The sequence below is a fragment of the Solanum stenotomum genome, chromosome 9 (assembly GCF_019186545.1).
Source record: "Solanum stenotomum isolate F172 chromosome 9, ASM1918654v1, whole genome shotgun sequence".
NCBI classification, from domain to species: domain Eukaryota; kingdom Viridiplantae; phylum Streptophyta; class Magnoliopsida; order Solanales; family Solanaceae; genus Solanum; species Solanum stenotomum.
The window spans coordinates 12,900,795-12,922,923 of NC_064290.1; the positions used below are offsets into that span (position 1 = coordinate 12,900,795).

Consider the following 22,129-nt stretch of genomic DNA (forward strand, 5'->3'; position numbering starts at 1 on the left):
AAAAAAATGAAATTTTGAAGTTGAAAATATCTTTTAAAAACAAACTTCAATTTTTTTTTTTGGGAGGGGGGGGAGGGGTTAATTAGAAATATCTTTTAAAAACAACTTTTAATTTTTTTTTTTTTGGGGGTGGTGGTAGGGGTGAGGGTGGGGTAAAAGAATTGAAGTTAAACATTTTTTAAAAACAAACTTTAAATTTTTTTCTTTTTATGGGTTGTTGTTGGGGGGGAGGGGTTGAGGTTAGAGACAAAATAAATTGATTTTTTCAAAAAAAATAATGTAATTTGAAGTTGGAAGAGAGTTTTGGAAAATGTTTTCCATTAAGTTTTGAAGGGAAGTCATTTTCCTTAAATTTGAGGAAAATGAGTTGATTTGGAAAATATTTTCCAAAACATTTAACCCAACCAAACATGAAAAAATTGGAAAACATTTTTCGGAAAATGTTTTTCTTCATACCAAACACACCCTTAGTCATACCTTTTATATATATATATATATATATATATATATATATATATATATATACCCTTATCATCCAATTTTGGGTCCATATTTGTTCTTGAACAGTTAAGTATTATATCACCACTTTTATTATCCTACGTGATGCTTACAAAACTCATATTTGGATATATTTTTATTATAATTAAAAAATTATTTCCTATTTAATATTTTATCCAACCCACTTAATAAAATTCGACCTGCCCAAATTAAAAAATTCGTTAACCCTAACTCCTTACATGGCTCTATGGAGTACACAATCCCTATCTGGGTGTATATGTGAAATTCAGGAAGCAGTAGATAGAGCAACAAATGGCCATTGGATTGCCTATTGCGCTGTACATTGTTTTGGTAAGTAAGGCAGCATTTTGACTATCTGTTTCAATTTCCTCTGAGCTTGAAGATCCCTCAGGGATTGGCTTAAAATCGAAAATTTGTTGAGCTAAAGTACCAACAAGCAGAGGAGCAAATGATGCTAACAAGGTCTCGAAACATAGATCCAGAGTATAAATGCTCGTTCATGTAGCGGAGTTAGGATTAACGAGTTTTTATATTGGGTGGGTTGGATAAAATATTAAATAGAAACTAAACTTTTAATTATAATAAAAATATATCTATGTAGGAGTCATGTTGGATAATATAAGTGGTGACATAATACTTAACTGTTTAAGGACAAATATGAATCCAAAGTTGGATGGTAAGGATAAATATATCAAAAAAGTATGACTAGGGATAAATATAACCCTTTTCTAAAAGTACAAGGACAAATATGACCCTTTTCTGTTTTTTCTAAAACACGGCAAAAACTGCAAAGATTTTGTTTTGTTTTTTTAAAAAAAGAGAGTAAACTATAAGTATAATAAATATAGTGAATGTCTATTTGTTAGAGAAATTTTAGGTAGCCAGACTTTGGGACCAAGTCAATTTTCCCTAACAAATAGAGTGGTTGTCTTCAATGTAAAATCAATCAGAAATAATAAGTCTTCTCTCTTCTCCTCACTTTCTTCTCATTGTTTTATATAGTTTCATAACACGTTATCAGCATGAGACTGTATCATCTCGAGCAAATACTTTAAAAAGATCAGTATTACAAATTAATCAACGGAGAAACCACTTATTTGTTTTCATGGAATAACTAATAAAGATGATAATATTGCAGAATCTATCAGAAGTTTTTAAATTGCTATCCTACTGTTACTACAGAATAAAAGATGAAACATAGCGATACGCGATGATAATCTGTATATGATTAAGGTATGTTTTTCAATTTTTCATGAGGTCTTGGTAACAATAAGTTATGATATGCAACAAAAGATGGAGATGACAAATACAGGTTATATAATTTAAGTTTTTTGCTTATTCTTAATTTGATATTTTTATCAATACTTGCTAAATTACTATGTATGTGTATAAGTATCCAATAGCTATTTTTTTGCACTTTATTAGCCGGTTATGTTATTGGTTGAGAGTAGGATGATGGATTTATGTCCAATCACATCAAAATGGTAAGACGATGAATTCATGTACAATCGCACCAAGAGGGTAACGCGATAGATTCATGTTCAATTGCACCAAGAGAATAAGATATCGAATTAAAAGTTATGGTGCACTATAATGCGAAGATGTTGGGTTCAAGTCCATCTATTTAAGGCTTAAGAAGTCTTTATATGGGTAAGACATTGGATTTAAACACCAATGCACTATATTGATGATATATTGACTATTAAAGCAACAATGTGCTTTTGATGAAAATTAGTGAATGTGGTGGCAGTGTATAATATGTCAGAAAGAAGACAATTGATTGAATAATGCACATGAATGTGGAATGAGGTCCTAAGTTATTATAATTTGATGTACTTAGATGATTGTGTTTCATTCATGAAGAATGAGAACTTTTGATAAATGTTAAAAATACAAATCCATTCTATGAAGTAGAAGAGGGGTATGCCCACTTTGCTGGCATGGAAAAGGTTGCGACCTTGGTCGTAGACGTGGTATCACCAAAAATTTCTCTAGGCAAACATGTGTTGTAGAAAAGTTCTATGTTTTATCTTTTGGCTTGTATTGAACAAGAATTAGTGCAATTGAGGCACAATTTACGATAAATCAGAAGTTTACTGATTCCAATACTCTGATCATTTTGGACATCTTTGGTCTATAATGATGAGACGAATCATAGAAAATTCAAATAGACATCCATTAAAGAACCTGTTGACACCCAATTTTGACCTTCCACAATATAAATTAATCATTGAGCTTCTTTAATTTCAAACAATTTAAAATAATTAGTTTTATAAAATTTCAAAAAAAAAAATAGTTTGCAGGTTATTTTAAATAGCTTGTCACTTTTTATAATTTTTTTAATAATAATATGTCTTTTATATAGTTTTGTATATAATTAGTATATTTTATGAATATTCGAAAATCATCTCAAAAAGATTTTAGTTCTACTTAAATAGTTGGTTTAGTTAATTAATACTTATATTTTTTTTAGTTAATTAGTTTTTACTTAAGTTAATTATTTTATTTTGTCAAAAAATAAGAAGCTCGCTAATTTATTTATATTAATTCTTCTTGTTTAATTTTTGACCAAATTGATCGATTGAGTTCGATTTTGTCACAATTGAAATTTATTTGGGCTATTATTTAATTACAATTTTAGCCACACATAATCAATTTATTACAACTCTTTGTAACACCCATTTTTGGGGCTTTTTTCATTTTTCCTGCCCACTTCTTCCCTCTCTCAAATTGAATCCACTAGCCCACCAAAAAATCCAGCCCATAATTCTCATAATACATCAACAATTCCAAACAACATTACAACAACAACACCAAATACCCAACGCCTGCCAAACCGACCCCATCCCTGTACCAACGTCTTCTTCCCCATAAATCCAATAGCAAATCGCGGCTGACCAAACCCGGAAATCGCGCCAACAGTACTCTCTCATACGCAAGAATCAACCTTTTTCCTAATTTTGAGCAAGGTTTTGAGGATCTTGGTAACAATTCGAATTTCAAATTCGATCGTTTTCCTTCTAAATCGACCCCAAAAATTCCTCTATATAAAACTCCATCTTCTTTAGTGTTTGGGGGGAAGAAGAAGAGATTTGAGAAAAATAGGGGGAAACACAACAATTACTCACTAAACATCGAGGAGTAAGTTTCTATTTTTTTATTTTTTTTATTTTTATCTCGTTTGCCGATTATTGGGATTCATCGGAGCTTTGTCGGAATCTCACTTGCGGTGGTGGAAGTTTCTTCGTGGTCAAGCTCGTTGGCCCAGTCGCTGCTCCAAAAAAGTGAGTGAAATAGCTCCCCTTTTATATTCTATTTAGATATGTTGTATCATGTATTCATGCCCTAGCCTTGATTTTACTGCTTAGTATGTTGGAAAATATTAGCTTAATTTTAGTCATAGCTCATAATCATGAATAGGTCCCATAATCAGGTAAGCATTAGAGTGTTTATTTTTCCATGTTTTGGGCAATCTTTTTATCAAAAATTGCCAAATTCCTTTCTCTGTGCTTTATTTTGAATTGATTGTATGAATTTGTGTATGGCTACTCGTAGCAGTAGCCTCAATTGTTAGAAATCTCATTGTTTCGCATTAGCTCATTTGTTTTGGATTAAATTGTCATAGTTAACTTACTTGGCATTTGTTTGAAGTTAGGCTAATCATCCTTCAAACTAGAAGGGACAAGGTTGTTTTGGTTGGGTAATATGACTATTTAACACTAGTTTATAATTAATTTGTTCTTGTATTGGAGACGTAAAAATCTTGTTTGGAAAATTGTTTTAAAAGCAATCAAACTTGAGGAAAAGTTCCCAACACTTCTTGTTATTTTTCTCCATTGCCTCTAATTTATGTTGAAAGAATGATATCAAGTCAGTGTTCATAGGCTTTCACCGGTTGGCCTCTATTTGCTTATGAGGATATATGTTCTATTTCTCTTTTGTGTATGCTAACAATTGCTTTAGTCATGTCTTGTTGTGTCTCATACTAAAGATGTTAATTCTTGTGAAATAGTTTAAGTGTGAATGCTAATCTTATTACTCTTCATTTGCATGTGACATTGGCCGAGTCTATTTTGGACTTCATTCTTGCATTTCATCAAATTGTTTTTCCCCTCGAGTCTGCTCCGGTCATTGCTGGAAAATCGGAAATCCGTTACAGGTCTGGAAAGCTGAAAAGGGGGACTGATATGCAGCCTGTATACATTGATATACATCGGTATACACTCATATACAGGCTGAAAAGTGTGAAAATACGGAGATGAGGTGAAATACAGGTGTTCGGAAGCAGGAGATACACGGAAAGAGCTGATATACATTCCTATATACACTGATATACATCATCTGTATACCAAAAAGGGGTTTTGGTTAAACCCCAAAAAATAGCAACGAATTTGGCCCAAGAAAGGCCCAAATTCAACTTCTCTCCGTTATTCTTAAATTATTTAATTATGATTATTTATTGTTTGTTGTTTATTAACTCTAACTTTAGAATTGTTAATTAACTTAATCGAATTCCCCAAAAAACAAACTATTTCTCTTTGTTGTTTTATTTCTAACAAATCTCATTTTATCAACTCTTGCATTATCATTTATAATCTTTAGTCAAAACTTTTTTTTATTTAGTTTAAAATAGTTTTTTCATAAACCAAAAAAAAAGAAGACTCAAATAGAAATCAATTAATTTAGTTTCGTTAAAATTCTAATTACTTGTCTCTAATTCAAATGTTTAAATTAAGGTCCCATTTTCTTAAAAATAAAAATTGCTATTTGTTTAACTATTTTCTCAAAGTTAATTTAATAACGTTAATTATTATTATAAAATACTTACTTAGTCATTTTCTCAAGAAGGTTAGCCAAAACTTTTATTCTTCAATTAATTTAAAATGATTTTAATGCTTTAATGTATTAAATAGGTTTAAGTTATTTTAAAATGAATTAAATAAATTCTAATTAACCTGGTTTTATTAATATTCTAATCACTTATATTTCAAGTCAAATATTTCATTTTGGATCCCTTTTCTCTAAAAATAAAATAAAATAAATGTGTCACTTATTTAACTTTTTTTTAAGTTACCCAAATATTGTAAGTTATTATTCTTATGATAAATCACCTTTTCTAAAAATTAGTCAAAAAATATATTTTAAGTCAAGTCGAAGGCAACCACATGTTAGCGGGTACTTCGGATGCTTAAACCCTTCTCGAAGTGTAAATTGAATCCCGAACCTTCTTTGGTATTTTCAAATGATTTTTTCTGTTTAAATCTTTGAAAATTATAAGTTTTCTTAATTTCTTTAAAAAATTAAGTGGCGACTCTTTTCTAAGTATTTTTCTTAAAATATTTTATACTTAGAACATTTCAAAAAGTGATTTTTCTAAAGATAGGAAACCTATGACACAACAGAACCTAAAGATTCTTTTAAATGGTAAATTTTCTTGTATTGCTTGTTAGCAAGGTAAATTAATTGTGAGACCATCACAAACGAAAGTTGATATTGTGTTCTCTACGTGTTAGGAACGTATACATGGGCATATTTATGGAACTATTCACCCACCTAGTGGGCTATTTAGATACTTCATGGTCCTAATAGATGTTTCTTCTAAATGGCCTCATGTGTGTTTGTTGCCATCTCGCAACTTGGAGTTTGCAAAATTATTGGCACAAATAATACGATTATAGACAGTTTTCTAATAATCAAGTTGGTTTATTCAGTGATGGAATCACGACTCACCTCTAGAGTAGAGTAATTGAGAAGAAACAAATTTGAAATTTACTCCCGAAGTATAATAGCTCATATAATAGTAAATCAAAATTTTACTAAAGCAAAATACACATATTATAGTAAACTTGGAGTTTACTAGCACTAATAATTTATTAGTTGACATGAATGATTTGTCTATTCCAAAGATGTGCATACTGAGTAATAGACATACATTGAAGAACTAGAAGATTCCTCAAGAATTCTTTTTATTTCTTATTATCATGATAAGTTGATTGGATCAACTAATGTTGGGACTAAATCTCTAAATTCTGAAAAGTATAAAATATGAATATAGCCCCGTTCATCTGCCATGTGATATGCTAAATAAATGCATCAATAAGATGATCACATGTGTGTTTACAATCAACCTGCGCGCAACTTCACATTCGCAAAATTGTTTGTGCAAAATAATTGTGTTAAAAGTACAACTTTAAGAATATGTAATTAAGACAATTCATCTGGATAATATTGATGAATATCTAAGCCGACATGTGATATTAAATTCCTCAAATAAATAGTCAATCATTGAATATGAGAACAAAACTGCATGGACTGAAATATAATTTATTGCATAAAAAGTAATTGTATGTACCAAATTAACCAAAAAATTATAATCAATTTTCTCTCAATTGATTTGGTCAGGGACCAAATATTTTCCATCTAATATATAGATTTTGATGTGTGGTACATGATTAATGGATATACTATAATGTACAAAAATGCATTTTCCTAAATAGATTGGAATGTTAGTTCATCTAACATAAAGGGGAGATAAGAAGCAATCAAAAGTTGGAGATGCTCCTATTGAATGTACTTAATTAAAGGGCAAAGTCTACGACATACATGAAGCATGATAGACCAATCGATTCTAAATGAAATATTCCTTGAAAAAAAGGAGAAGAACAAAGGATCAAAATGATCATAATAAGGAGGCAATGTGCTCTTGAAGAGCTTATGACATAACAATTAATGAAACCTCATGAGAGGGGTACGTACCTGAAAATAATGAAGTGATGAGATCTCAGTAAGTAATTGTGAACCAATACAAAATGATAGCTCATTGATGATATAGTTGATACAATATAGCGCAATAGTGTACAATTTATTAAAGCATGTTGGTGTAGAACTAATTATCAAGTGAAAAATGGAATGATGCATCTTAATAAGTGTAAAGCTTATTTGACTTGCAGTCTAGACACTAGAAGATGTCATACATTTAATATTGAATGTTGTCACTTGACAAAATTGATATGAAAATGCTTGAAGGATTCAAAATCTAAAGCATTTGCAAATTTTTGGAAAACTTGTTTATAATTCTCATATGAATTAAATCAAGCAAGTCTTTTTCATATTGTTATGCAAGTTGATAACTTGAATTAAGCTATTGAAGAGTTTTCAAAAGGCAATAGATTATTTTCATAAAGAAATTGAAGTGAAGAACTTGTAGAATTCTTTGATCCTGAAGGATAATTCATAAAAGGAGATAGTTCGAAACACCTTTTGCCAAAGCTTTTCTACACACATGTGTTTCAAAAGAATGGAGATATCAATGTGCAACATATTCGTTCGAGTAACAATGTAGCTGATTTGTTCATCAAGTCTTTACCAACTACAACTTTCAAGAAGATAGTGCACAAGCTTGGAATGCAAAAATTAAAGTCTTTGGATTGATATTCTCATTAGGGGGAGTTAATACGTGATGTAATCTTTTTTCCTTACGAGGTTTTGTCCCACTGGATTTTACTTGTAAGGTTTTTAATGAGGCAGCCTAGATACGTATTATTAGATATGTGTACTCTTTTTCTTCACTAGAGTTTTTCCTTTTTTCTTTTTAAAAAATTTTCTAGTAAGATTTTTAACGAGGCACATCATCTACGAATTAGACATTCAAGGGGGAGTGTTATAAATATAGTGAATGTTTATCTGTTAGAGAATATTTTGAAAGTCAAGAGGGCGGGGGTGAATTAAAATTCCCTTCAATCGACTTCCTACTCTGGTCAGTCAACTCACCTGCACATTAGTAAAACAGATATACAGAGATAGTAAAAGCAGTAAGTAAATGACACAGAGAGTTTATACTGGTTCGAAACACCGATGTGGTGCCTACTTTCAGTCCCCTTGGGTTACAAGGGTTTCCTTAAGAGCTTGTTGAGAACTTGGGTGTTACAGAATGTTACAATTAAGAGCCCCGTCTGATATGCAAATCAGATCTTCTTCTTCGACATAACCTCTACTTGTATAACCTACACTCAGATCTTTCTTTCTCTTTTCTTTTCAATTGTTCACTCAAGTGTGTACAAAGTTTTTATGAAAAATAAATGAAGATTACAATATAAGTTCAAGTGAAGTGCGTACTTCACAACTAAGGCTAGGAGAGGATTATATAGTTTTTGAGGACTGCTCTTGTTAAGGAATAACCTAAGGGTATTTCAAATCAAGGATCCTAGCTGAGTCCTTGATTTCGGCTGGTTGATTCATGTCCATATGAGCTAGCCGATTCCTTCCTTCTTTAGAGATCTTCTGGTGATCTTGATTCTCTTCCTTCTCTTGAAGATATTTATGTGATCTTGATAATTTGCTGATTTTCCTTCTTTAGAGATCTTCTTATAATCTGGATTCTCTTCCTTCTCTTGAAGATATTTGTGTGATCTTGATACTTTGCTGATTTTCCTTCTTTAGAGATCTTCTTGTAATCTTGATTCTCTTCCTTCTCTTGAAGATATTTGTGTGATCTTAATATTCTTCCTTCTTTTGAGGATCTTCTTGTAGTCTTGATACTTGGCTGATTTGAGTGTCTATCTTCCAGATTACTTCATCCTAGTCAGACGCTAGGATTGTGATTGCTTCAATTTCGTATCCCTTGAATGATGGAGGTGTTGCTTCAGTGAGGGCAGCTTGTTTCTTTCCTTCTTTGGCGTTCTTCCTTTTTGATTCCCATGCTTGATTTAATATAAATCTTCTTTGATTGAGTTCCAGCAATGACAGATCTTCTTTGAAAGGCATGTTTATCTTGCAAGATTTGATTTGATTCCTTGAGTTCAGATTGATCAATCTTTGGTTAGATTGATTTGAGTGAATCAATCTTCTCCTTAATTGATTGTTGCTTATTTGATTCTTGAAGCATCAATTTGTAGGATTTTGTGTATCTAACACAGATACACTAGTCTTGATTTTCCTGTGACACAAGGTAGTTTGTCATTATACATAACATTATAAGTTAACAATTTTAAATATCCTAACTTTGAGACCAAGTCAATTTTTCCCTATAGATAGATGGGTTCTATTTATCGTAAAATCATCCCTTTAAGAGAAATTATAAGTCTTATTTGTTCTCTCTACTTTCTTCTCATTGTTTTATATAGTTTCATAACAATAGATATTTTGTAAAAGAAAGGGAGTTAAGTTAAATGCAATCTTAATGAGAATTGAATCCACACTATGTGCCTCAAAATGTTTTAGGGGGTTTTTGCGGCTTCGGAACAAGTCATCAATTTTCATTATGGTTTCTCATCTATAAATTGTTATACCTTTGTAGATATTTCAATAGGTTGAATAACCTAAGAGACCTCTATACTTGACTCATTTACAATCTAAACTCTCCTAGTCCCCACTTTATTAACTGAATTTTTAAGTCCGTTAGAACACAATATTTTAATTACTTTTTTAACTATTTAGTGGTGCATGTAATACAAATGCATACACGTAGATATCCACATCGTTTTAAAATGTCACATAAAAAATTACATATTAAAACTGTAAAACTCTCTTAAACATTTCATTTTACTTTTGTTCAACCAAATTCCGTAATTTTCTACTTTGATTTTCACATTTGATCCCATAATATTTTTTCAATTGAAAATTTCTGAATTTGTTTTTCAATCTAACTTTGCAAGTTTTATAACTAATATTCTCATATCTCTCTGTTTTCCAATCTATTTTTTATTGTGATCCTCGATTTTATTGGATTTTAGAGTTCAGAAATTTTACAATGATTATGGTGTATTTTTTAATTTTTTTTTATGAAAGGGAGGGTTGGTTTGTTACTTGATTAATTTAAGTGTAATATACATTTATAATAGTGTTATGCATTCAAGGAATTTGCAGGGATTATGATGTAATTATAGGGGGGAAAATTCATAAACATTGAATTCATAAAAAAGAATTCATTTTTTTGTCATGAATTGTGTTGGTATTATTCTTATTAGTGGGTCATTAGTGTATATTTGATAACTGAAGATTTTTTTTTTGACTAATTTAGGTAATCCTGAAAAACAAGAGTAATCATTATTATCTTTTCAGTAGAAGAAATTTGGAGAGAAAATAAAGTGTGAGCAAAAAATAGTTCAAATTTTGATCAACAATGGTGTTGGAAGATATGAAGAAGATGACTGTTATAAAGAGCCACAGTGATCGTTATTAGCTTTTTAGAAGAATATCACGCTTCTTTGAGAAGGAGAAACTTTATGCCTCCTTATCTATTTGTTTTGATCATAGAGTATTTGAATGAATGCTAAGAGACTTTAACAATAAACTCTATTTTTAATTTTTAACCCAAAATATCATATGTTAAACATTACTCACTTATATTTTGTTGGTAACCTATTACTCTTTACTACATGAAATGTGAAATAAGTCTAGCTCCTTAATAACATATTTCAAATGTTTTCTACAGGATTTGATCTAAAATCTAATCTAGTTTAAGGGTTAAGTATATTTTGATGGTGTTGGTGAGCACTCATAAATGACCATCTTACAATTACTAGGTTATGATTTAGAAAATCTGTCTTTATAAAATATCTTCATATAGGTCTATACTTCTTGAGATTGACAGTTGCACAATGATAATTTCAGTTAGATAAGATTATAATTAAGATTATTACTTAATGGCTAAGAGTTTGTTGTATGTAAATAGATTTCACCTAATCAAAATTGTATTATTTGGTGCCCAACATTACTGGATAAAATTAGTTTTACTCCTTCAAAAGTGATAAAATTAGTGAAAACAATTTGTATAATTCACTAAGGTGACAGTTACAAAAATGATGGGGAAGTTAACAGTACCCAACGACATTAATGAATAAATAAAAACTCATCGAGTAGAATAATCATTCCGATTTCGATAGAAGTGTTGACAAATCAAATAATTATATCGGAAAAGGCCATAGATCGTCTCATGGGACAAGATGAGCTTATCAAGAAGTACAAAGGGTCTAAACATGTGGAATCTGATAATTTAAAATCAGACAACTAATTTTAAATAATAACAATTGAAGAATGTCCCAACAACCTTTATCAAAAAACAAAGGACTATGAGTAAATTATTGCTCAATTCACATTGGATTATGCCAAATCGACCCAAAAAAAAGAAAGAAAGAATAAAACAGAAATTATAGTCAAAATTTAGATTATACAACGATTAATAAGTTATTTAAGGCATTAAGTCTTAACAAAGAGACCTCCCAAAAAAACAAGATATTACATTTATGACTAAACCACTTACTGTAATCAATAAAATACATAAACATAATTATTTATTGCTTGGAGACCAATATGCACATCGGAATCCACAATAGTATGGTCGGTTTCATTTAGTAGGATTTTAGAGTTCATTTAGTTATTTTATTTTTCTTTATCTGATAGGTTGTTTCTGTAACGGAAAAGAGTTAAAAAATATCCTTGAACTATTCAAAGTAGCTTATATTTACCATTCATTTGTTTTTTTTATAATAAAATATCATTTTCGTCTATTTTTAGATCACAAATACCCGTAAGACTAATAAATATCCACATAAGCCATTTAGATCTCTAGCAAAAAAAGAAGAAGATAATATTGCTGTTAAATCATCGAAAATAGCTTAATTTACCTTCTATTTACTTTTTGGTATAAATATCTTCTTAATTATAGTTATTGGTGCATTTAATGGAATCATTTCCTTTTGTTGAATTTTTTTATGGGTTTAATAGAGCTAAATTTTTTTGTGCCAATATTAGATTATTTTTTTAAAATTATAGATTCGATTAGAGTCGGAACCAAAATGATTCAAAAGCCACATGTAGAGAGTTATCAATGGAACCAATGCTGTTAATATGTAGTTTATAAGCAACCTAGGTATATACAAAACATGACAATTGATTTTACAGTTGATAATTCTGTGAGAAAAGGAAAGACAAGGTCGCTGTCGGAATCTGGTACAATCCACAAGAGAAGGTGAAGTAGAGTAGCATTTAGTCGAGAGTAAACATGGAGAGTGAGTTCATGAAGAAGCTGATGCTAACGTATATAGATAGGTATTCTTTAGGAAAGAGGGGTTTTCCCTTATCATATTAGAAATATGTCGTTTGATTTCTTATTTTTGGGCTTGGGCCTAATTTCTTTTGTTATTTTTTTCCCTTTTTAGTTTTAATTTGTTTAACCAATACATAAAACGGTCTATATGGCCACTATTTTTCCTTTAAAAACTACATTTTTTCAAGTTTGAACGAATTTGAGTATTAGAAAAAGAAAAAAATTATTAAAATTAAGATAATTTTTTAAACCATCACAAATAAGTTCAATTTAAAGTTATTTCAAATTTTGTGAAATAAATTTTAGTGTGTAAATAAAGTAAGGTTATGTGTAAGTTGCTAAATAACAGACACCTAAATTAAATTGCATACGTTATTAGATAACATACACATAAGTTAAATTGCATTCGATAGATGATGACATTTACTTAAAGTCTTTGCTAAGTCAAAATAAAGTAAGATTGTTCATTTTTTGATTGTTGTTTCTTAAGAAGGGCATAGATTTGTTGCATTCATCCTTGGTTTCGTAATATTTTCTAGGTAAGTAATAGAAAAAAATGTTTATCAAAAAAATAATATTATAAAATTTATTCGCTCAAATATCAAAATATAATGGTACTTTTAATGTTTCAATTTATCTATCATACTTTTTTTTTTAAAAAAAAATGCCTCTTTTTCTTTCTCTTTCCTTTTCTATTTTTATTTTACTTTCCAAATAATATGTTTAAAATTACAAGATAAAAACACATTTATTATATTTTTAATTTAAGATCATAAATTTTTTTTTTTTTTCATTCTTCTTAATTTCGCACCAAATTAAGATATGAATATCTTTTTATTAACACAACAACTAGATGCAGAGTTTTTATTATGTGTAAAAATGTAGGAAAAGAAAATAAAAATCACGCGCTGCAGTGGCGTTGGTAAGAAGAAGGGGAAACCCTAAATCAGGAGAAACAAAAAGAGTCCACTCGCCATTGGACATCGCGTGAATTCTCAGTTGCAGAATCGCAGATCGAGTGTGTGTGTATGTGCGTGCGTGAAACTAAGATACATACAGGTATAATCTCTAACCTCCACTCTCTCTTCTTCCAAATTCTTTTCTTCATCCTTCTTCCCCAAACCCCCCAAAATCTTCACCCTCACCCTCTCCCTCATACTTCATAGAATCATGAACTGTTACTAATTGTATGATCATGGCTTTTCTGTTTGAATTATGATAATCAAATTGTTTGTTTTTGGAGCTACCATTTTTGTTGTGACGCTATGACGGATGTAATTTATTGTTTTTTATATTATATATATACAAGAGTTTTGTCTAGAGGTAGATTTTGCCTCGATTTATGTTCATTGTGGACAAACAAGGCGATTTTATTTATCACCATATGCCAAAATTGATGTAGTTGTAAAGCCTGTATATTTTGGATTATTCTACTAATCAGAGTCATTTAAGTTTGTTGTACTCAACTAAAATAAGGAACACAAAAAAACAGATTATGAAGCTAGAGCCATTGTTTGAGTAATCTAGAGAAGCGGAGGTGCGCAGAGGCGCCAGTAAGGAGGTGTGGAAGGTTGTGGGTTTTTAGGAAAGTTAGATGTAGAGGTAGGATGAAGAAGTATTGGGGAGAGGTGATTAGACAAGAGATGACGTAGCTCCAACTTTCTGAGGACATGATCTTAGATAGGAATGTTATAGAGGTTGCAGATTAGGGTAGAAAGTTTGTAGTTGGTTGAGCGTTGTCATATTTCCTAGTAGGATAGATTGGTGCATTGTATCTGTTTCCTGATTTTTAGTTTTTTACCGGTAGTAGTAGGTAGCATTTGTCTTGTAGTTGGCCTATTGTTAATCCTTGCTATTTACTGCGTTTCAGTTATCACATTAGTTGGTTATGGTTGTTGCCCCTCTTTGGTATGTTATGTTATGTTTTTCTTATTATTTCTTATATCCTCTTTACTTCTGTATACTCGAGTTGAGGGTCTTTCGAAAACAGCTGCACTACCTCTTTGAGGTAGTGGTACAGTTTGCGTACACTCTACCCTCCCCAGACCCCACCTTTGGGACTATTATGGGTTGTTGCTGTTCCCCGTTAGAACTGGATGAAGTAGTTGGCAAATTAAAACAGTTCCTTCGTTGAACACCAAATTAATGCTTCAGATACTGCTCACATATAAGTACTCAGATGAGAATTACCACTATAGGATAAATGCGTGAAGATTTGGTTATATTCATTTGGGAGACCTTTCTGTTCCCTCTGTTGCATAGAAGTTCCCTTATTAGCTTTAGCACCATATCACTTTGATTCATATGTGCAAATTCGGCCTTCCAATACCCAAAGACTCATTGGAACGAAAAATTCTTGAATTTTAATTGAGCTATGGTATTATACTTTGACCTTTTTGTTTATTTGGTTAAGAAAATTTCTGCAAGAGGCAATGTAACAAGAAGTTTGTTCAATATGTACCATGATATTAATGATCACATTACTGCTATACTGATTTGTTTATACATCTATTTATCCATTTTCTTTTGTTTTTGGTGGCAAAAAGTTGTGAACTTTGGATTGAGATCAATTCAAGGTTGTGCTTTGCCTTTGTTCATCAAAGTAATGGTCATATGACTAGCTCCAAGTGTATGGTCAAGCGGTTACTGAAGCTGGAAAGGACCATGGGAGACTGGCGCTCAAGTGCTTTTTTACTTTGGACTCACCTTTGAACGACCTCTCCATTTCATTTTACGTGATACACTTTCCTTATTAATCTATTTAAAAAATAATGTTTGGAGATAATTTAACTTTGAACTTCCCATTTGTCGTTAATGACGTGTTTTTATTTTTAAGACCACAAATTTCATTGATCTTTTTAAATGTTGGATCAGAAGAGGGGGTAGCAAGACTCAAAAGAAATGGTGGAAGCTAATACCATCATGCGTATGGTGGTCAGTGTGGAAGGAAAGAAATGGGAGATGTTTTGAAGATAGATCTAATTCCATTCACAAAGTAAAATGGAATTGTTTGTTGTCTTTACTTTTTTGGTGTAAACAACTCTGCATAGAAGATGTAGATCAAATTATAGAATTAATAGGGAGCTTGTAATTTCGCTTAGGGCTGTAAATTTTGAAGGTGGCCAGCATGTCCTTAATGCTGAAGAATACAACTTTACCAATGTTCAAAAAAAAAAAAACAGACCACAAATTTCAAATGTTTTTCTTTCTTAAAATCTGTATTGAGTCAAACACCGACATAAAATGAAATGGTGGGAGGGGGAGTATTTATAGTCAGTCAAGTGCCGTATAGAGGTCTGCATGAGAGTGGAGGGGGGAGGGATAATTCCCCCATCGGCCATCACAGAGATGGGGAAGAACCTATTTTATAAAATCTTCTGGTTGAATGTGGTTAGATTTCAAGTAAGCACTTCTGATATATAGACTGTAAGCTGCAATTTCAGTCGCTCTCACCTGCAGCTGGAGTATACCATTATATACCCTTGTATTTCTGTCTAAACTTGGAGGAGGCATTTTATATTCAACTGATTCAAATCCCTAATGGATCGGAGGTGGTCAGGGTTCTTCATCTTCAGGTAGACAGAGCTTGATGCAGATCCTTTGTGTTATGGATCTTCATTTACCTCTAAAAATGCAATAGGATCACTTTCTATGTCTGCTGTCTGATAATTCTGAGCAGTTATGTCTTCTCGTGAAGTACCTGTAGGACATGATGAAACCTGATATATGGAAAGCTAGTTGAAGGTCATCATAATGTATGAGCTGTTGTCACTTGTCTGCGTGATAAATGGATGATCTTGAACTCAAAGTTTTCTGATATTTAGGCCACTTAGTAAAACCCAAAACTTTAATGGAATCACGAGTTAGCTGTTGACAATTCTTGGACTGTGGTTAGACTTAGAAGAGTGGTGGAATGCAGGAAGAGATATTTTGGGCTGCTTCTTGTATTTTCTGTGCTTATTGAACAAGAATGAATTCTCTGTTTCCATAGCCCCCTTACTGCACAAGTTCTCCTCTAATTTTTCTTGACGTTCAGGTATCAGTAAAAGAGAAATCAATAGGCTTTCAATTGTTTAGCAGCATGGATATCGATCTTCGTCTGCCTTCTCAAGACCATGATAAGGAAGAAGAAGAAGAGGAGCAAAATGGAATTATAAATATGCTTGACAATGAAGAAAAAATACATAGTGATGACGGAATGCATGGGATGTTGGTTATTGAAGAGAAGATGCATGCAGAAGATGGAGGGGATATGAACACTCCCATAGGAACTATGATAGAGTTTAAGGAGGATGTGAACCTTGAACCGCTGGCTGGCATGGAATTTGAGTCACATGGTGAGGCTTATGCCTTTTATCAAGAGTATGCTCGGTCGATGGGATTCAATACAGCCATACAAAACAGCCGTCGCTCAAAGACATCAAGGGAATTCATTGATGCAAAATTTGCATGTTCTAGATATGGAACTAAGCGGGAATATGAGAAGTCTGCAAATCGGCCACGTAGTAGGCAAGGAAACAAGCAGGATCCAGAAAATGCTACTGGTCGGCGAGCATGTGCAAAGACAGATTGCAAAGCAAGTATGCATGTGAAAAGAAGGCCCGATGGGAAATGGATAATTCATAGATTCGAGAAAGAACATAATCATGAACTTCTACCTGCCCAAGCTGTCAGTGAACAAACAAGAAGGATGTATGCTGCAATGGCAAGACAATTTGCTGAATACAAAAATGTTGTTGGTCTGAAAAGTGACACAAAAGTTCTATTTGACAAAGGTCGAAATTCAGCAATGGAAGGGGGAGACATAAGTGTTCTATTAGAGTTCTTCATTCAGATGCAAAATCTTAATTCCAACTTCTTTTATGCTGTTGATGTGGGTGAAGATCAACGTGTAAAGAACTTGTTCTGGGTTGATGCCAAAGCCAGGCATGACTATGCAAATTTCAGCGATGTTGTCTCTTTTGATACTACCTATGTCAGAAACAAATATAAAATGCCCCTGGCTCTTTTTGTTGGGGTCAATCAGCATTTTCAGTTTATGCCACTTGGATGTGCTTTGGTCTCTGATGAGAGTGCATCAACATTTTCTTGGGTAATGCGGACATGGTTGAAGGCAATGGGCGGTCAAGCTCCCAAGACAGTGATCACCGATCATGACCTGGTATTGAAGTCAGCCATTTCAGAGGCTTTGCCATTATCACTCCATTATTTCTGTTTGTGGCATATCCTGGGAAAGGTGTCTGAAACACTGAATCATGTCATTAAACAGAATGAAAAGTTTATGCCTAAGTTCGAGAAATGTATTAACAGGTCATGGACAGATGAGGAGTTTGAAAAGAGGTGGAGAAAACTAGTTGATAAATTTGATCTCAGAGAAGTTGAATTGATTCATTCACTGTATGAAGATCGGATGAAATGGGCCCCTACATTTATAAGGGATGTAGTTTTAGCGGGAATGTCAACGGTTCAACGATCAGAGAGTGTGAACTCTTTCTTTGACAAATATGTACATAAGAAAACCACCGTCCAGGAGTTTGTAAAGCAATATGAATCAATATTACAAGATAGGTACGAGGAGGAGGCAAAGGCAGATTCTGATACATGGAACAAACAACCTGCTTTGAGATCCCCATCACCATTTGAGAAGCACTTGGCTGGGCTTTATACACATGCTGTATTTAAGAAATTCCAGTCTGAGGTTGTGGGTGCAACTGCTTGTGGTCCTAAAAGAGAGAAGCAAGATGAGATAGTCTTAACATATAGAGTTCAAGATTTTGAGAAGGCTCAAGAGTTCATTGTTACATTGGATGAAATGAAGTCAGAAATATCTTGTATGTGTCATTTGTTTGAATTTAAAGGCTACCTTTGTAGACATGCATTGATAGTTCTCCAAATATGTGCTGTTTCCTCTATCCCACCACAATATATTTTGAAGCGATGGACAAAAGATGCGAAGAGCAAGTACTCTATGACGGATGGATCTGAAGATGTGCAGTCAAGGTTCCAGAGATATAATGAGCTATGTCATCGGGCTATGAAATTGAGTGAAGAAGGGTCGTTATCTCAAGAGAGCTATAGTTTTGCTCTTCGTGCACTTGATGACGCGTTTGGGAGTTGTGTAACTTTTAATAACTCAAACAAGAACATGTTAGAAGCTGGCACATCATCAGCCTCTGGTCTTCTCTGTATTGAAGATGATAACCAAAGTAGGAGTATGAGCAAGACAAACAAGAAGAAAAACAACTTCACTAAGAAACGGAAGGTATGTTTTGAAGAGCAATCATGGGACTGCTTCTTTTGTTTTCTATGTTATCTCATGAAGATCTCCTGGTTGCAGGTGAACTCGGAGCCAGATGTAATTGCTGTTGGGGCAGCAGACGGCTTGCAACAAATGGTTTGCTCTGATACCTGTGGAACTTTTATTTATTGCTGTTTGATTAACATTACTGTGTTCTTACTGGTAAAATTAAAATGAAGAGGTTATTCTTATTGGTGAAAGTGGGAGGAGGTTGTTTTGAATGCTATGTGTATGGCTGTTCTTGAAGCTTAACTTTTTAGTTTTTTGGTCACCTCCAGTTTCTTATTTACTTCATTTTTATCATTTTCTGCAGGACAAATTGAACTCCAGGCCTGTGACTCTTGATGGTTATTTTGGCCCGCAACAAAGTGTTCAAGGAATGGTATGATCTGCAAGTATCTTGACTTTTTTCCTTTACTTAAATGTATATTGGTGTTTTAAGTTTTTGGTCTTTTGCAGGTACAGTTAAACTTGATGGCACCAACTCGTGATAACTACTATGCAAACCAACAGACTATTCAGGGCCTTGTATGTAATAGCAGTTCACAGTTTTAAGGCTGAAAAAAATGATATGGACTATTAAAATAACAGTTGTGTTTTCTCTTGCCTTGGGAATGTAGGGACAGTTGAACTCTATAGCTCCTACACATGATGGCTATTATGGTGCTCAGCCGACAATGCATGGACTGGTATGCGGTCTCTTAGTGTTAGAAGTTTTTGAGGCAAATCAACCAAAAAATTTGTTACAATTTCATCTTTATTGTTGCAGGGCCAAATGGACTTTTTCCGCACTCCAAGTTTCTCATATGGCATTCGGGTTAGTATGCTACATACTACGTCAATAGAATTATTATTTTTTTGGGGTCAACTCATTACTGGAGATGTGTACACTGTGAAAATTATTGCTGCATTCAAATTATTTTCTACATTTCATTATGTAGTTTATGTTGATAATTTGTTCCATCCCCATCTTGCTATACTAACTTAATCTGGCATGGGGCTTAAGGGTAAATATTAGATAATCTAGTATTTTAGAAATAGAGATTGATCCGTCAGTGAAGATGAAATGTTATTATGAGTTTGGGATTTTACAAAGACAAAAAAGAAGTGGACTATATGATTACTTCTGGAAATAGTATAGTTTTCAAATGCAATACTAGCCTACTAGGTGAAGGGTGGATTGATTCTGTCTTACCAAATTAGTCAAAATTTTGGGAAGGATTAAAACAAGTGTGACAGTATTTACAAAAACGGAAAAAGGAAAAAAGTTGGACAACATTGATTGTGAACATATATTTGTGGTTACTGTTCTCTATAGTGGAGTTCTACTAAAAAGTTGGTTTAGTGATAAGAGCGCAATAAGATTTGTGAATTAGGCGTATTTCATGAGTTTGGAGGTTGCAGATAAAAGCCTAATATTTAAGTGGAGAAGGCCTGATGGTCAGGCCGATTATCAATAGCGTTTCAAACTGTGCACCAGTTGGCCCTTGGAAATTTTTCGGTTATCCAAAAAACGAATGAGTTACTTAAAAAATATCCATTGTGGTAGCAATCTATGATCGACCTAGTCATTATTAACATCGATACAACACTTAGCCCGACTACCCTTCTTGGTAGATGCTAAGTTCAGCCTCACAAAGTGTAGCTTGACTCAACCAAGATCAACACCTAGGAAAAATATAAGTGTGATGGGAAGCGTTAGCAACACAGTTGTGGAGTTTAATTAGGACAAACAACACTTAGGATAAAGTCAAGGCCATAATCGTAATTGACAAGGGCGATGGCAAGAGTCCAACTTGGGGTGACACTAAAAGACCGACGCATGATGATTGCAAGACCAAGGGTGATGGTACAAGGTCAACCAGTCAGAGAGCTTCACAATGAGAGAAAGGTTTTACCTGCACAAGAGAGCACATTTGTTCAAAAGTTGTTCGAACTTGGGGCAGCTTGAGGTGATGCCAATGGTGAAGCATGCAAAGCAACAATGTATGTGGCAAGCAAGGGTGGAGCAATGCACTTGGAAGTTGGGACAACAACTTGTAGCGATGTGGATGCTTAGGGAGAAGCATGCAAAGCAAGTAAAACAAATGTCATGTAAAGATGATATATTGCGTCTAGGAGGGATATAACGACTTGGAGAAATGAGGCTTTTGGAGCCAAACAAGTAAGATGAGTATAGTGAGGACCCTTGTCCATGGAGGTCACAGACAATAGAGGAACTTGTTCCTGAGACGACACAATATTAGATGGGGGGAGTTTCATTCCTGCGTTAACAGTCAACTATCACACATGCCATGAAATGACAAATAATATGGCTAAGCGACGTAACATCACCAAGGAATATCATGCACAAAGTAAGGGAGCCACATGAATTACGTCACGTGAAGACAGTATGATGAAGCACATGAAGAAGCATGATACACAAGCAAGCTCACAACATCAACATGGCATAGTGTTAGACAAGGGCAAGGAATATACGTGAGGCAAGATGTCCACCAGTGATGCAATGGCCGGAGGAGGGGGCATGACTTGCAAGGATGGCAAGACCTATGTCAAGGTCGGAGATTTGAGCATGATGAGACATGCACATTTTTGCGTAGCACTTAAGCTCGAGGATCTTGGTATTTCAAAAGGCCTAGGAGTATCATGAGATCACATGGATGCAAGTGGAAGAATGGCTAAAGAAGTTCCGAGAATGCTAGAGACAATAGGAGCTCAAAGGAGTTCTTGAAAGATTCTAGCACATGCAAGAGAATTCTAGTGAGGGATGGATTTTCACGGAGTCAAGATATAACTAATGCATCATGGTGACTCAGAGAGGCCTAGGAGGAAGTTTAAGTTGGCTAAGAGGGCTGGAGGACAAAATACAACACAAGGGAGGTTTGCGGAACATTCTAGAAGCGCCTAGGGAGATGTAGTTTTGGGCGTTGAGGGGTGCCTAAGTGGGTACTGACTTAGGGTGCTTTCCCCACCGACTTTGAGACTTCTTTAATTCTCCCAGGAAGCCGATAGAAAGGAGGATTGGGAACCTAAATAAGCCACAAAAACATAAAAGTGACCAAAATAAGTCACTACTTTAGGAAGTAACTAAAATAGGCTTAGTGGAAGAAAAAATTCCACTTTATCTAATATTCTAAACGTTTTCTGTTAGTCTCATAACGTGTATATTTTAATATATAACGGAATTATTTTCTACACTTTATAAAATGGAACTATTTCTTACACTTTATAAAGTGGAACTTTTTCTTACACTTTATAAAGTGGAA

The 22,129-nt window shown here is 33.3% G+C and overlaps 2 protein-coding genes across 3 annotated transcripts in view; one reads left to right on the plus strand and one right to left on the minus strand.

Moving 5' to 3' along the window:
• The window catches only part of LOC125876257 (OVARIAN TUMOR DOMAIN-containing deubiquitinating enzyme 11-like), a 752,025-nt gene that overhangs the window by 544,003 nt on the left and 185,893 nt on the right, over positions 1-22,129 (minus strand). The window lies entirely within an intron of this gene.
• Positions 13,446-22,129, plus strand: part of LOC125876229 (protein FAR-RED ELONGATED HYPOCOTYL 3) — a 12,131-nt gene continuing 3,447 nt past the window's right edge. Inside the window, exons 1-7 of one of the 2 annotated variants that reach the window (XM_049557354.1) lie at positions 13,446-13,624; positions 16,602-18,827; positions 18,903-18,959; positions 19,177-19,245; positions 19,323-19,391; positions 19,484-19,552; positions 19,633-19,680. In XM_049557354.1, the coding sequence (XP_049413311.1) occupies positions 16,647-18,827; positions 18,903-18,959; positions 19,177-19,245; positions 19,323-19,391; positions 19,484-19,552; positions 19,633-19,680 (2,493 nt within the window). In that variant the 5' untranslated portion in view covers positions 13,446-13,624; positions 16,602-16,646. Of the gene's footprint in view, positions 13,625-15,751; positions 16,141-16,601; positions 18,828-18,902; positions 18,960-19,176; positions 19,246-19,322; positions 19,392-19,483; positions 19,553-19,632; positions 19,681-22,129 lie in introns of those variants that run through there. The other variant, XM_049557353.1, reaches the window with a different exon arrangement.